Below are 17490 nucleotides of genomic sequence, written 5' to 3'. Positions count from 1 at the left end.
AAAATTCTATAGAAGTTATTCATCTATGGTCCACATATTCATAAGACATTAATACCAAATTATGGGGTTTGTGTGTTGTTTGTGGTTTGGAAAGGGTTATTTGAGATATTTTTCTAATTATATTATTTTTGTAGTTTTTGTGATTTTGAATTAAGATATTGGGGTTTCGTAATTAAAAGATTTTTGAATAGACTAGGTCAATAGAGAAGATACATTACTCTTTAACCTGTTTTCTTCCAATGAGTCTCACCGGTAAAGGATCTCATATTTGAACTGTTGCCCCAACTTCTTTCAAAATTTTTAGGTTGATTGCGTCCCATACTTAGCCTGTATAGGACTTATCCGACACAAATTTTATTTATTCCTTATATAATTATTGTTTACCTCAATGTTACTTAGAAAAGGACTAACCCTCCCCCTCAATCGTGCACGCCAAACTTGTAGCAGAACATTTCCATATATATACACAATTTTATTATGTTGTGTGCCCTATGATGTCACATGGACATGTACCCCTCAAGTGTGCGCACCCCCACACACACCAATGCTCAGAACGTCACTCAGTCACCCACTATGTCACGCATCATGGGTCTACATGCTACAGATAAATCATGGAGGATTTCATCCAAACACATGCAAACAAATTATATTCATAGTCATTTAATTAGTGTTCATTGAGCTATAAACCAAACCTCATATGAATAGATAAGATAAGTGTCCATTGAACCAAAAATAAGCATAAAAGTATGTGCCTATGTTATCGGCTGAGTTAAAATAATAATAATAATAAGTTAATAAAAATTTTAAAAAGTTCAAATGTTAAAAGTAGTTATTATATATTAAATAATTTAATGAATATCTTATGTATGATATGAGTAGATAACTTAATTAGAGTTAAAAGACTTAGACATATAAGAGTCATTGGATATTGTGGAGCGAATGTATTTTAACGATATTTATGTTAGCAAGGAAGGGATGAACTGCCTTAGGCTTGGTTATGAAGGCACTGAGTAGGGCATTAATGTTCCAAGTCTTAATTTGGTCAACCAATTTGATCTATTTTACAATGGCTATAAGCCAAGTGAAGGTTGAATCGATTGGGCAAGCATACAATTTCAGAGATCTAACTCGCACTGAAAATAATTTTAAAAAAAAAAGGTCAAAAAATTATTAATGGAAATATACATTTAACGCCACTGTAGAATTGTCGTAATACTGATAAATTAGCAATGCATAACTTTGCCTGTGCAGACGCCCCTTAAACTACAAAATAACTGCTAAAATTCCGTGCCCAGCCAAACAATTGGGGTTGGGGTCTTCCTGAAACTTCAGTCCCAAACTAAGCTGATCAATGAGTTTGACAAACCGGCGGCATCAAAAGTCAAATCCTTCTCGTATTCGAGACTTCTCGATGCACCAAGGTAGAATTGGATAAAGTGGAAGGGTCGTTTTAGTCCATCCTCCAATTTTGAAGAGCAGAAAGACCATAACAGCTGTATTGTAATCACAGACATTGAGCTTGCGCACGGTTAAAATTAACTGAAAATATTAAATTTCAATGCATAAACTAAACCTTGATTGAATCGGTGAGGAGAAACTTTCTTTGGAGTCGGCACCCATTGGGGAAACGAATCGCGACTCTGCATAGTCCTTTGCTGCCTTGTGGTTCTTCGAGAAGTGGTGGGTAAGTTAGCTTTTCATTTGAATTGGTTGCATGAGATTTCTCTGGCCTGGATTCTTCATCCATTACCAATGGCCTAGGACCTCTTGTGTCCTCGAGGGAGGTAGCTATGGCCTGCACCATCTCTACATCATCTTTCACGGCCTCTTTGCCTAAAATAAAAGTTGACATTAGCAAATTCAAACAATAAAGACTTAACAGTTTGGGAGCCCACTATTTTAATAATTGTTGACAATTAACACAATATCACAAGTTTTTTTTCTTTGCTCTTCACATGAACAACACAATTGGTTTCGTGCTCATTACTGATTGGAACAGCTGGCGATAAACTAGAATTGTATGTTTTCTCAGGTGTGTACTGATCTAGATGCATAAAGCAATCCAAGGTATTAGTTAATTCTAGTTTCTTCATTAACCATCTTATAACTCACCTGCTACATTAATAACAGCAGAATCATGTGCAGCTCTCTGCTTTTGTTTTTGAAGAAGAAAAGCATGGTGCTCCTTTGGGCCTTTGTCGAGGAAGGGAAGTAACCCCTGGATTAAAAAAGCACTAAATATCAGACTAATTACAATGCCACGCATCTTAGAAAGGTCTATCGCACAGCTGTGGCCCTTCTAAGTTTCTAACTTGAAATTAAAAATCAACATCCACTAACATGAACACCATCACTAATCAGTTTCCACAGTAAAGAAATATTAATTTGCCAAATCAGCTAAACAGACTTTTCCCCCTTATTTTCACCAAACTGGAAAGGTTAAAACTAAAAGAATCTTATCTGAAATGGGTCTGCTGATTCTACTCAGACAACTAGGAAAGGAAGGGGACAATGCTATGCTAAAAATATAATTATTTTAATCTAGGCCTATATTTCTCTTACCTCCAGCAACCTCTCTGGATGAACCATGCCAGTCCATGCATTCATCTTTTGTCCAGTGATGGGATCAATGAGTAATACAGCAGGAAGCTTAAACAAGTTGTAGTAAGTGCACACTTTCTTCCCTTCGATATTATCATGGTATACCTAAATTTGCAATAACAATGAGACGTAGGAAGAAATAAATTACACAACCATGGGCAAATAAACACAAAAAGTGCTCAGCATCGAGCTTAAAGAAATGTTTGAAAAATCAATGCATATGAGCTAACAAATATGCAATACCAGATAATCAACTAACCTGCCAGAAAATGAAATTAGAATGAATAGTTTCTGCAACAGCTTGGTTTGCCCATGTATCCCGGTTGAGCTTTAACATGAAATACTTCCAAAGTCACCATTTTGTAAAAATGAAATCAAAGAAAAGTAGTTCAAGCCCACCTACCATGTGCGAGCTAAATTCTTCATGAGACTGCAGATTGAGTAGCAACCACTTGCCACGACGGGATGCCTCAACCTTTGCCTACACAAACAAATGAGCATAATATATAACACGAGCAAAATCCCCAAATTTCCAAAAATCAATATTTTCAACAAAAGATAGTAAAATGTATACAAGTAGAAGAAGTTGGTGAACAAAACAAATACAACAAGCAACGAGTCCTAACTTTTAGGAGCCAATATGGATCTCCTGCGGTCATTGAACTCTATCTAAGGATTTAGATGAGTATAGAAAAGGTGATAGTGAATATATATTCTACAAATTCATTCAGCAAAAGGATAACTGTGTAACTACAACAACAAGAGATGTCTACATAATCGTCGTACCTGGTCAAAGCGCCCTTGGAACATCAAGGAAAAAGGTGGAGTATATAATGAAGCGAGATTGTCATGGGTGCCATTTGATGTTGACAAAACGCTCTCGCTTGATTCCCAAATAGCAGAATGTCTTGATATGCCGAAGGGAACATCTAAACTTGGTTGAGACCTGCATGTGGTGTTTGGTATTAAATAAAATTGAATGCCAACAAAGGAAGTGCACAGATAAAGAAGTGCACAGATTTTGGAAAATGATTGCGACAAAAAAACCATCAGACCTGAAAAAAGCAGGATCTTCATTAAGGATATCTCTTACGACAGGCAAAGGTGCTCGCGCTTCATCTTCAAGAGCACCTTGCACTGAACTACCACTGGCAAGCATATTTTCCACACTGAAGAAACAGAATTTTCAAAAAAAAAAATGAGAAAAGAGTCATCGCAAACTATATCCAACAAAATCACACTCTAATTTTCACAGTTTTAGTCGAAGACCACCTAGTAATTCCATTAGTCTGTCGAGGTAAGAACGATGACTGCACGCCACCACTTTCATTGCTGACATAGAAGAGCTGTACAGCCTCATCAAACTTCCAACTGTAGCCTGTAAAATACATCCGAATTAAATACTTACTATTACAGTACCACATAACAACCCTAAAACTCAGAATCGGCCCTGCTCAAACAGGGATCCTCGGTAATTGTAGTTCGATGTAATTAAAACAAGATCGGAAAAAGGGTGGCTAACGAGAAATCAAATCATCGCTCTAGGATAAGCGCAATGCACGAACGATCAAGAGCGAGAGGACGACAAGGCAGAACCTCAAGAAATCGTGCGGCGACATCGGCGGTCTGGCCAGCGGCGACCTCGAGGAAGAAGGAGACGAGCTGCTGTCGCTCCGCCGCCGATGGGAGAGTCTCCATTGACCACCCGGATCGAGAAGTCTGGACGAGGTACGCGATCGGCGATGTCGAGAGCGTAATCGGAACGGGGAAGGAAGCGAATAGAGAAATCCCTGGGAAGGTTCGTACATTATATAGCAGCGACGACCGCGCTAACGAAAGCCCCCAAAAAAAAAGGCCACGTAAACAGAAATATCCATAAACGTTCTCTACGATATATTTTAAGATTTTTTTTAATATCGGCAAAATATTTATTAATTTCTATGAATCATTCCATGTTCACAAAATATTTTTATAAATTATAGTTTTAATTTTATGGAAGTTATTTTTTTTAAAAAAAAAAGGAAACTAATTTTTATATAATAATCAGTTCAACTAATTATTTTACTAATTAATGTCGTCTGATATTTATTTATTTATTTAAAAAATATTAAAAAAATATGAGATTATTTTATACAAGAAGATGTCAAATCATGCATTTTGAAGTGAAAGGTCCATGAAAAAATTTTAGAGTTACATATTAAAATTTCTATCTTTAAGCTAAAAAGATTATTTTAATAAATTTGGATATCTATTTTTAATATATCATATATTAATTTTTTTATTTTTTATAATATTTAGTGAATAAAATTTATTTTAGAAAAATATTATTTATGAATATATAATTTAAAAAATAGGTAGAATAGTTAATGTAAAGATTTTTTTATTATTTTATCTAAATTTTAAGAAAAAAAATTGTAATAGGATATCGTGGATTTTTTTTCATAGGAAAAAAAAACTCGACAAGTACTGCATAAAAATTCTCCGCGCGTAAAGTTAATCTGTTGTGTAAATTGCTTCTCCCCCCTTGCCTAACGCGCACACACCCCCTTTTGTCTCGCTTTAAAATGTCTTTTCTATCTCTCTTCCTTAATAACAAGTTATTTGAACTCATTTACTTGTAATTTTTTGTTTTCAATTTTATTTAATTTTTGTTTAGTTTTTTTAATCAATTTTATTTAATTTTTTAATCAAATTTTAAAAAAAAATTTATTTTATATAATTTTTAACATATGACACTCGTTATATGTCACATGTTTATTTATAGTACGAAGTAATAGGTACACCTTCAAATACGTAGGAGTAAAATTTAAAGATAATATTAATTAAAAAAAAATATTTTTTATATATTTTGGTATTTTTTTGTGTGTATTATTATATGTCCTCGGGAGGAGTAGATCTTCTAGTTAAAAAAATTAGAGCAAGGGATAGACCACCCTTAATTACGGTCGAATCTTAAACGCGATCTAGCCACAATTAATTATAATACCTTTTTGGATCACCGTCTCATCTAGATTATAGTTTGTGTCGAAGGGGGCGGCTGGAGGTCGTCCGAAAGTCGCCTACGCTCGGCGCCCAGCAGCCTAGCCACTTGCCCACCTTTGGCGGCTTTCAAGCGGTCTTCGGTCACCCGCTCCGACTCAAATTATAACCTGGAGGATACGGTGAACCTAGGAAGGTATTGCAATCAATTATGGTCGGATCGTGATCACGATCTAGCCACAATTAAGAGTGGTTCATCCCCTGGTTCACTTTTTTGTGGACCAGGAGATCTGGCTCCGTCCTCGGGATTATGATGTTGCGGTAGGATATTTAAATTATTACCCAGGCACCCCGCGATTCAATTCCTAACTTTTTAATTTATCCTGATAGCCAGTGGAAAGTTTCCGTAGGACCAGATCAATCACTCAGGGATAATTAATGAGATTAACTGGAATTATCATTTTTTTTCCATTTTAAAAAATATGTATTTATAAGTTAATGTATTTAGTATTAATTATTAGTATTTTTATTAGTTTTAAAATATATATTATATTTTTTAAAATTTTTACCAATAATAACTACTAAAATTTACGGTAAAGATCATTGCGAACATATAATTAAAAAAATAAAATAAACTAGTTAAACCAATCAAAGAGTATAAGCATAAATAAAATTAAAATTTGAGGTGGGACTAAAAAAAAATATATGGTGCAAAAAAATATCTTTCTTACATTATTCATCCTTCACTTCTTAATATATATCAAAATATCACTCTTCTTTTAAATTACATTCTCTTACTTTTGACCAGGGCATTCCTCCCTTTACATTAACTCTTCCAATAAAAAAAAATTGATAAAATAAAACCAATAAAAAATAAGTAAAACTCAAAAAAAATATATATATATAAGAAAAACGAACAGAAGTGAGATTGAAAGGTATAAGTAGAAGATTGAAGATGGGGCAGGGAGGAGAGCGTGTCAGAGGGGTGCGAAAAGCACCTCTCATCTGCTGTGGGCCTCTGCCGAAAGTTGCGCGGCTTTTGATGCACGTAAGCAGCTGGGCAGACATTTAATGATTGTTCTCTCATTTTTATTGGACGAGAATACCCTTTGCATTTTGTCCAAATTACGCTTTTACTGGAGAGCGCCGTGAATTGTGGGAGGGGAAAAGCAATCTATTTAACACTTTTATTGGAAAAAAAAAACTAATGTAATTTTTTTTACAACAACAAAAAAACGTTTAAATTAAAGAAACATTAAATAGACACTTTTAAAAAAAAAAAAACAAATGAATATCGGAGGAGTAATTTTATCAAAAATACTCTTAATTTAAAAATTGATATATCAACTACTAATAAGTACTCTAACATATAAATGTCCATGAGGTTATGATATCACGATAAGATATTTAAATTATCATCTAGATATTTATAGTTCGATTTTTCTCTATCACATATTTATAAGAATTTTTCTTCAAATGGAAAATGTAACCAAAGGATGCTAGGCTTCTAAGCTGGCCATCGCACGTGCTTCTCGATTATTTTAATGACTAGTAGAAAATTTCGGTAAGATTGGATCGGTCACTCCCAGGAATAATAAATGAGGCTAACTAGATTTATCATTTTTTTCTAATATATAAATATTGTCACCAGGGTCATGATATCATGATAGGATATCCAGGTTATCATCTAGGTATTCATGGTTCAAACCTCAGCTATGACATATTTACAGAAATTTTTTCTCCAAATGACGAGCATAATGATTTATTTTACTTATTAAAATATTATTTAACCATACTATCATTTTCTAATAAATAAAATCAACAAAATATAATGATATTATTGTAAAAACTAGCAATTAGTTATTACACATTATAGTAGCTACCTACTTAGCTTTTATCTAATCGATTGTGATAAGCAATATTTATTTAAAATGTAATCCATGTAATATAATCTTCTTAGTTTGTTTTTATTTTGTTTATTGAAATGATGTTTATATAAATTATCATTATCTAATAAACAAAATAAATATAAGATGATAATATTGTAAAAGCTAGCCATTAATTATTACATGTTAAAGTAACTATATGCTAGCTCACAATTCAAATAATATTAATTTGAAATATAACTATCATTTTTTCTAATATATAAATACTATCACCAAGGTCATGATATCATGATAGGACATCAAATTTGTCATCTAGATATTCACGGTTCAAACCTTAGCTATGACGTATTTGCAGAAATTTTTTCTCCTTATTAAAATATTATTTAACCATACTATCATTTTCTAATAAACAAAATCAACAAAATATAATGATATTATTGTAAAAACTAATAATTAGTTATTACACATTATAGTAGCTACCTACTTAGCTTTTATCTAGTCGATTGTGATAAGCAATATTTATTTAAAATGTAATCCATGTAATATAATCTTCTTAGTTTGTTTTTGTTTTGTTTATTGAAATGATGTTTATATAAATTATCATTATCTAATAAACAAAATAAATATAAGATGATAATGTTGTAAAAGCTAGCCATTAATTATTACATATTAAAGTAACTATATGCTAGATCACAATTCAAATAATATTAATTTGAAATGTAATGGATATCATAAAGTGCTCTTTTGTTTGACTTATTGAAATATTATTTTAATCAATTTATTATCCTAGTAAATAAAATCAACATAATATAATGATATAATAATTGTTATAGAAGCTAGCAACCATTTGCTATACAATATAGAAGCTAGCAGTAAGTTGATACATCCTAAATTTTAAAATTAGTCTAAAGATATTTCGAATAGTTTACCTTAAATGAGATGTTCATCTAATGATTTATGAAATGATAGATATTTTTTTATTTTTTTTCTGATTTCTTTTAATAATTCACATATCTAAATTTCACCTAACTAATCTAAAACGAGGCAGACTTCTCCCAACTGATTTACTTATCGAGTAAATCCAAAGCATAATTTAAGATCTAAGATTTTAAATTAGGGGAGATCATATATTAAATTATAAAAATAATTATTATATATAGTATATAACTTTCAATAATAAAAATATAATAATTTAAAAATAAAATAAAAATTAGTTATTCAAAAAGCTGACTTTTCTTACAGAGAAGTCGAAGGTAATTACGTACTGATGATCCATGGCTTCAATCTAGTTAATTTTTTCCTCTTTTGATCAAATATATAGTGTGTTCGTCGTCTACACATTTGCAAAGATGTTGTTGTTGGATTTTTAGTGGATCTGGGAGGAGTAAATAAGAATATAGGAGAAACATGGTAAGAAAATATTATTGGTGTAATTTTTCCTAAGTTAAGATTAACCTAGTTGATAAAATTTGAGTTGGCTCGAGTTTGAGTCTGGATGTTTGAGTTTTGATAATATATGGAGATTATAGGTACAATTATCCGTTTGGGGAGATTGGTCAAGATTGACCAGTTTAATATGAAGAAGAGTCAAGTAGATTAAAATTAACCGGATACTTGACTAAAAAGTCATAACTGGAGATTAGGTAAGGACAAGTCAAACAAAAAGGTTGGCAGAAGATGAAAATTCAAGTGGGTCAATGTTGACTAAATATTTGGTGAGAAAAATCCTAGTGAGCAAAACCAGGTGAAAGACCCAGTGAATGAAGTTAGACAAAAGAAAAATTCTAGTGAGTGAAGTCAGGTGAAAAGTCCTAATGAGTGAAGGTAGTCGGAAACGAAGTCTTGGTGAGTGAAACCGGGCATGTAAAAATCCAGATGGATTAAGGTTGACCAGACATCTAGTGTTTGGAAGTCCAAGTGGATTATAGAGGACCAAACACTTGGTATAAGACAGTAAGTTCAAGTGGGTTAAGGTTAACCGGACACTTAGCATAAGGAGAAAAATCTAAGTGGGTCAAAGAATTGATCGGATACTTAGTGACAAAGTCCCAGCAGGTCAAAATTAATCAGATGCTAGGCACAAGGAGTCCCAACTGGTCATGGTTGACCGGATGTTGACGTGAGAACCCTAGACTTGAGTTTGAGTAAGTTTGGGGTGATCAATCGATCAGTTGATCGATTTAACCAAAGCTCAATCAATTAGTTGATTGATTGAACCAAAGCACAATCGATCCACTGATCGATTGGGCAGTGCTTTTTAACGCGAGGAACTCAATCGATTAGGTGATCGATTGAGAGGAAAGCACGTGAGCACAAAAGGCCTCTCAATCGATTAGGCGATCAATTAGGACATTTCAATCAATCAATTGATCGATTAAGGAAGACTTTCTCACAAAGGTGCAAGACAGCTCAAATCGATTGGTTAATCGATTTCAAAGAAATCTGTGAGAGCACAGAGACACTTTGAATTAATCGGTTGATTGATCAAAGTCTCCCTAATCGATTAGGATATGACCATTACACAGGATGCGAGGTTTGAATTGTTGAGATCGCACGAATCTGACGTGGCAATTAATTGGGAGCAAATATAAAGGCGACAGCGAAGTTCAAACAATGAAGAGACTTCTCCATTTTTCTTCTTCGATTCTCATCGTCAATTCTTGAAGGTTCTGTTGAAGCAATCTGGGTACCCTAGATTTTGATGTTTGGGTAAAAGTTTAAGTTAGGTTTATTGTTATATTTGGTATGCATCGTGAATATGCAGGATACAGGTACTACAAGGAAAGTCCCAGGGTGATCTTAGCAGAGGAAAGTCCAAGGATAAATCTTGGCGGTGTAAGTCCAAGCATGTAGTTTTGGCGGTGTAAGTCCAAGTGTGACTTGGCAATGGATAAAGTTTCGGAGGCATGACCTCTTGGCAAAGGAAGACCCGACAATAATGACAAGGTCGATGGAAGCTCCAGAAGACAAGACGTGAAGGATGGGGAGGCATCCGAGGGACGCAAGGCTGATGGAGGAGGCTAGAAGGCTAGGTCTAAGTTGGTCGGGCGAGGACGAGTGCTGAGTGAATGTACTCGGAGGTTAAATCCTAGGATTATGGTTTACTGTAGCATACTATAGCGTGACTGTAGCAGCACTATAGCATTACTATAGAAGAAATGTAGTGTTACTGTAGCAGTCGACTGATATTTTCATCAGTCGACTGGTGCGGTCGATCGGGCAGTCGACTGGGCGCGAACAGAATGCTTCTGTTCGTTCGGTTAGTGTGGAGCAGTGGACTGGTATATAGCCGTTGGGTTGTAACGGTCGAATCTCCACAGAGGGCAATCGACTAATGGTTTTAGCAGTCGACTGGTATGTTAAAGTGTATACTAAAAGTCTAGTTTTTTATATAAATATATAAGAATCACATTGGTCAAATGTCTACATTTATGCTAAGTGTAGTTGTCCATTTAATTTATATTGTAGATAATATGGTGTGAGGAGACACACAGAAGATCATGTTATCATATCCTTATAAATTATAAACAGTTGCTCACAACTAAGATGGAATAGGACAAACCATTGGAGTGGTTGTAGTGTAGTTAGGTATTAGTTTATCTTGACTAATAAATTATACTAGTACACTATGAGTGTATTGAGCAGGACCAATTGAGGTTGTATCTTTTTATACTGACTATATAAAAGAGCAATACCTTTATTATTATGGAAGTGTGTACTCTTAATCATGATATAAAAATAAGCACATATACTTAGTATTTATTTCTTTGATTTATAAAAGAGTGTGATTTAGCTCGTTAAATCAATAGGCCCTATAAGTTGGGAAATGATATTATTTATATGGTGTGTTGTTGATTATAGAATGAAATTGTATCCTAGTAATCTAGGTTGATGATGTCCCCTTGAGGAGCTCATAAGGATTGTCATATAAACCCTGCAAGTGGCCTTAGTCCGATATGACGATAAGGTTGAGTGGTACTACTCTTGGAGCTAGATATTAATTAAGTGAGTTGTCAGTAACTCATTTAATTAGTGGACATTAAATATCTTAAACACAGGGAGACTAACACACTCATGATAAGAAGGAGCTCATATAGTAATATGGGATTGGTGCGGTAGTGCAATAATAACTCTTTAGTGGAATGAGATATTATTGATGAACTTGAGTTAGGTGTTCGGGGCGAACACGAGAAGCTCAAGCTCATTGGGAGACCAAAATCAATTCCTCCTCTCGGTCCCTATTATAACCTCTTATTTATAAAGTCTTATATCCACCCAAGCCCAACTTCTTACCCACCTTAAGGTGGTCGGCCAAGCCAAGCTTGGAGCTCAAGCTAGGGCCGGCCAAACCAAGGTTAGATGGGTTCAAGTTGTGGTCGGCTCTAGCTTGGAGCCCAAGCAAGGGTGGTCGGCCACATTGAATTCAAAAGGAAGTTTTATTCTGTAAAATCTTTCCTTTTATAGAAATCCATTAAAAGAATTTAAAAGGATAATTTTAATATAAAACTTTCCTTTTTTAGATCGGTCATAAAAGGAAATAAAATGAAGTTTTTATTTTGTTGAAAACTTTCCTTTTGTGATGGTTTTAAAAGAGAGTTTTAAATTTTAAAATCTTTCCTTTTATAGCTTTCTACAAAGGAATAAAAGAGAGATATGAAATATTTCCTTATTTGTAGTTATCTATAATGTGAAAGAAAGATTTTAATTTTTTGATAAAACTTTCCTTTCTTGAAACTATGTTTTATTTTAAATCTTATCTTTTATAGATATCCATAAAAAGATTTAAAAGAGAGAGATTTTAATTTATAAAATATTCCTTTTAGAACTATCCACAAAAGGGATTTTTAAAAGAGATATTTTAATTTTTATTTAAAATCTTTCCTTGCTTGGAGAACAAGCATGTGGCCGACCATGACAAGAAGAAAAGGAAGTTTTAATTTTTTGTTTTAAAACTTTTCTTTTTAGTCATTGGCAAGGAATATAAGGAAGTTTTAATTATGTTTAAAACTTTCCTTATTTGCCAAGACCAAGGAATATAAAAGAGAGGGTAGAGGTGTCTCACCTCATAATAATAAATCTTCTATTCCTCTCCTCTCTTCCTTGGTGGTGGTTGGCCCTTACTCTTTCTCTCTTCTCCTTTATTTTCCCTCTTGGTGGCCTGCATCATATTGGTGTGGAGATCCATTGATGGTCGGTTGTTTGAAGGAGAAGAAGAAGAGAAGGAGATTCTCTTGTCTAGCATCCCTTGGAGAAAAGTTGGTGGTCGAACTTCACCATCTCTTGGAGAAAGTTGGTGGCCGAAACTTGAAAGGAAGAAGAAGGCTTGGGTGGATTCTCATCTTGGTAGATCGTCGCCCACAGGTCGCCCGAGATAAGAAAAGAAATACAATAGAAGATCAAGAGGTCTATAAGTTATAAGAGGTATAACTAGTCATTAGTTTCTGCATCATAACTAGTTCATCTTTTGTATAGATCTTGAAAAACCAAACACAAGAGGTTATCGATTTTAATTATCATTTTTGTTATCGATTTTCGTTTCGATAATGTGTTTCTATTGAGGTATCTATTGTTAAACTTTGTTTACTATGAGAAGTTTAAATATCCAATTTATTTGAAAGGCTTTATCTTGGCAGTGGTGGATGATCTCATACCCAAGAAGGCCTAGTGCCTCGCCACGTTTGACCTGGAAGTCGATCCTTGAAATAGATATTTGATCAACTTCTGTAATATGGTTTAACTTAGGAAGATCACATCGGTTGAACTTGAAGTAAGAATGTTAAGTTTCGTTCTCAATTCAAGTTTAACTTCTAAAGGAAAAATTTGGATTAATAATGTTAAGCATCGTTTGCAATCCAAATTTAACTTTAGTAGAACACATGGGTAGCTAGGATAGTTCTATGCATGTATAAATTTTTGTACAGGGGGAAGTAGGACGGTATTCCGAGTAACAACCAACATGGTAGACGGGGTTTTCTAACTCGTGGCCTATATAACCAAGCATTGGAAGCTTGGTTAAGGTTGACGAAAATAGAGGTGGTTAACCCCTATTAGAGTCTCCAAGGTCTTCTTGAGTGATCAAGAGCTTGTGTGAGTTTGTGGAGAGGTTTCTCCACCCACAAGGAGCTACTCGAGCTAGCCGAAGGTTTCCCAGGGAGCCGTGGAGTAGGAGTAAGTGATCTCCGAATCACGTTACATAAACGTGTTAGAGGTTTGATTGTCTTGATTATTGCCTCTAGGTTTAGCTTTCTATTTGTTAGATTTGTTTTGTATTTCCGTTGTGCACTAACAAGCGTAGGAAGCGGCGATTTGGGTGAGACGCTATTCACCCCCCTCTAGCGGACGCCAAGGTCCCAACAGGTTCTTGGAGCAAAGTGTTGTTACATTTCCAAATATAAAGAGATGTTTCCAAACAAGAGCATCATTGTTGTAGATTTTGCAAGATTTCATTCGTATGTGCTTCTCTCTTCTTCTTGTTGTATTGAGAGTCTTGTACAAGGTTTCTCCACCTCCGAATTATTCTGAGAAGGAGTATTTTTTATAGTGGAGAGAGTGTCATGTATGGATCCTTGAATTAGTCACCTATTCTCGAGGTGGATACCAAGTAAATCTTTTGTGTTAGCATTGAGAGTCTATTTTAAGTATTTTCACTGCAAAAATCATCATCAACGAAGAGAGCAAGCTATTCACCCCCAGCTATGGAGTGACCCAACAAATGGTATCAGAGTGAGGGCACTCTTCACTGGACTTATCGCCAGAAAGGACGATGAGCTAGAAGAAGAAGAAGAAGTTGAAGCTCTAATTTCAACAAGCTAAAGGCTATCATAAAAAAGGAGCTAAATTTCAAGATGGATTTTCTAGATGAACTCGAATTCAACACAAGGATATCTCCACCATTCACATCTATAAGTTTTGATTCTTAGAAATCAAGAATTAAAAACTTCTTCATTATGGAGATAGAGCAATAGTTTGCTCTAATGGAAAGCTTCGAAGCTCCAAAGGATTCAAAAGGAAAAATTCTCAAGAAAAGCAATTGAAACAAGGAGCAAATGCTAAGAAGCGAGGCTAACAACAAAGTAACCAAATTATTGGTCAATTTATTGCAGAGCAACATCATATGTAAATTGGGAATTATCAAGATGCCAAGGATCTTTGGAGCAAGTTGGCGAGAATCCACGAAGAACCCTCTGCTACTCCAAATTAAGATAAATCCAAATAGGGAAACTCATTGAATCAAGAAGAAGAATAAGGAGATTCGGAGGTTGAGAAATACTCAACATCTAGAGAGGAAGAAAGTGAAGAAGAGGCATCCTCAAGAGAGCATGAAGACAAAGAAGAAGAGTCATCCTCAAGAGAGCACGAAGACAAAGACAAAGATAAAGACAAAGGAGTGTGCTCCTTGTTTCATGTGCATGAGGATGAAGATGAAGAGACCTCCACCTCTAAGATTGAGGGAAGCGTCATTCATTGACACCGGAGTAAGAAGAGGCTTCTACTTCCGGATCAAATGGAGAGGAAGATAATGCTACCTCCACAAGTCAAGCAAAATCAAATGGAGGATTACGTGTCATTTCTACATGTGAAGGTATAAAAATTTTAAATTGTAATAATAAAAATCACATTATATGCTTTGAGTGTAGGAAAAGAGGACACTGCAAAAGTAAGTGCCCTAAGTTGACCAAGAAGAAGGATCAAGTGACATCAACGGCCAAGGAGAAGCCAAAGGAAATCAGTCTCGTGGTATGAAAATGTAAGGAGCACATTGTGTGCTTTTCTTGCAATCAAAGATAACATTATCGGAGTCAATGTTTAAAGGCGAAAAATCTAGCCAAGAACAAAGGAGGAAGCTCAAATCAAGGGGAAGCCTCCAAGAATAGCACTAAGGTACCATTAGGTAATGGTACTTATTTAATTCATGATAAAAAACATGCTAGTTCAAATTTATATTATTTTAATGTTATTTATCATGAAAATATGAAGCATGATAGAGTTAAAGAAAAATATGTTGCATATCATGCGAAAACTACCTTACCTAAGGTTAGGACTGTAGATAATAATTTAGGCAATAATTCTAAGGATCTTAGATATAGGCCTAGAAATAGAAATGCCAAAGAAATCTAGAAAAATCCACATCCAAGGATTTAAGAATGAAAACCCAAGGCTTGAGGTTAAGGTTTGATAAATTGGAAAAGATCCTAAAAAGAATGAAAAATATTTTTAAGGGGCAAAATGGACAAAACCTAGAAATAGATAAGGAAGGGCTCAATGGTCATAGAGGTTTAGGATACAAACATAAAGTCAAGAAAAATGAGCCTTTATATCATAGAGTTTCATATAGTTATGGAACTAACCCTATATATAAGGGTCAAGTCAAGGTTACAAGGGAGGTCATCCCTAAAATTAACATTAAAAAGACCAATATAACTAAGACTTCTAAGAAGTCTAAGAAAGTCACCAAAAAGGTCATAAGGGAAGTTATCCCTAGAGTTAACTTAGAAGAGTCTAGCATGACTAAAGCTTCTAAGAAGCCTAGGAAGGTCATTAGGAAGGTATCAAAGGAATTTATCCCTAGTAAATACCTAGAACACCCAAGGAGCACCAATTGATTTTGGATTCCTAAGAGTATGTTCTCTACACCCTAGATGGGTCTAGAGAGTGTCAACTTTAATTGGAATGATAGTTAACCAACGTTAAAGAAGTTGACATTTGGAGAGCATTTTCAAAATAGTTGTACTTCTTGAAAATAACAAGGTCTAATTGGTTACTTTTGCTGGAAGAGTAAAATGTGACAAAATTTGAAGATTTGGACCTAATTAAATTGGTACAATTCGGTTAAAGGCAAAAAAAAACCAAGTTAGGATTTTGACATTTTCTTGGAAAGAAAATGGCAACTTAGGTCTATTATTTAAATTTAGTAATTAGTTTAAGAATATAGATACTTATATAGATAATCTAGCTATATTATTTATGCTAAATTACCGTTTGCCCATCATATGACATAACATCATAAACTTGCATTCATAATTGTTAAGAAAAATAAAAATATCATGTCATGTCATGTCATGTCATGCATACATCATATAGCTATAATATATTTTCTTTTAAAAAATCTTCATTTTGATATATGCCATAAATCATCATGTATTATTTTAATTTCTTGTAAATTAAGAACAATGACATTAATTAACAAGTGAAACCTAGGTGGATGCTAAATTTTAAAATACCTAGATAGAAATGTATGATCTCTTAGTTTAGGCAAAATCAAAATCTGCATCTCACAAAAACCATAAGTTGACTTGTATGTATTTTAATGCACATTAGATATAAGTGAGATGCTAAGAAGATGAACAAAACTCAAGATGTTGATTTAGTGTATATTTTTTAGTTTTAAATTTATCAAAACACATAGTTTATGTGTTATCCAATCATTGGGAAAGCTAATGTACAAACATGTGTATTTAGCATAAGGAGCATGGTTGGAAATTGATTTTGAAAATCATTTTAAAAAACTTTTGAAAAATCTTGGTAAATGTTATCTTTTGATAGAAATCATCATTGTATAGTTACACACAAACTAAAGCAAAACATTGAAATTTTTCAAGAGTTTTTAAGTTTATGTCAATCTTTGAAAATGGAATGTATTTTCATAGAAAACTATTTTTTCCTGATAGAAATGACATAAATAATGTCTACATGAATTTTCATGGTTTTTAGAATTTTATAAAATTATTTTAAAAAATAATAATTTCAATTGAAATTTAATTTCAGGAAATCAAAAACTCAATCAATTGGTCGATCGATTGAGGATATTCAATCGATCAGGCGATCAATTGAATTGGATTTTCCACGAACTAAAGCTTGCAGAATCAATCAATCGATCGATTAAACCCTGGCTAGATCAATCGGTTGATTGCTTTAGGTTCTTTTCCATGAATAGAGCCTTGTCGAATCGATTAGTTGATCGATTAAAAGGCTTCAATCGATTGAGCCCCAACTTCAATCGATTGGAAAAGCTGATTTTTGCTAA

The 17490-nt window shown here is 33.9% G+C and overlaps 1 protein-coding gene across 1 annotated transcript; it reads right to left on the bottom strand.

Annotated features, from left to right (window-relative positions):
- Window positions 1–1111: 1111 nt before the first annotated feature.
- LOC122002390 (plant UBX domain-containing protein 7-like) lies at window positions 1112–4356 on the bottom strand. Its single transcript, XM_042557546.1, has 10 exons — window positions 4198–4356; window positions 3855–3979; window positions 3657–3770; window positions 3388–3547; window positions 3005–3082; window positions 2861–2929; window positions 2563–2706; window positions 2113–2218; window positions 1574–1833; window positions 1112–1493 (listed from the first exon to the last, which is right to left on the bottom strand). Exons 1-10 carry the CDS (start codon window positions 4297–4299, stop codon window positions 1329–1331), a joined length of 1323 nt encoding a protein of 440 aa, XP_042413480.1. The 5' UTR covers window positions 4300–4356; the 3' UTR covers window positions 1112–1328.
- Window positions 4357–17490: the final 13134 nt, after the last annotated feature.

This window comes from Zingiber officinale, chromosome 1A, assembly GCF_018446385.1.
Source record: "Zingiber officinale cultivar Zhangliang chromosome 1A, Zo_v1.1, whole genome shotgun sequence".
In the NCBI taxonomy this organism is placed as follows: domain Eukaryota; kingdom Viridiplantae; phylum Streptophyta; class Magnoliopsida; order Zingiberales; family Zingiberaceae; genus Zingiber; species Zingiber officinale.
Note: the sequence above shows the minus strand (reverse complement) of the source record. Positions and strands in the feature narration are given on the sequence as shown.

What these genes read in the sequence shown, in the direction of transcription:
- LOC122002390 (XM_042557546.1), bottom strand. Translation starts at nt 4,299, where the DNA reads ATGGAGACTCTCCCATCGGCGGCGGAGCGACAGCAGCTCGTCTCCTTC. An exon ending in GAAGATCCTGCTTTTTTCAG is followed by an intron (nt 3,548 to 3,656) that starts GTCTGATGGTTT and finishes CACCACATGCAG; the next exon opens with GTCTCAACCAAGTTTAGATG. An exon ending in AAGAATTTAGCTCGCACATG is followed by an intron (nt 2,930 to 3,004) that starts GTAGGTGGGCTT and finishes TTCATGTTAAAG; the next exon opens with CTCAACCGGGATACATGGGC.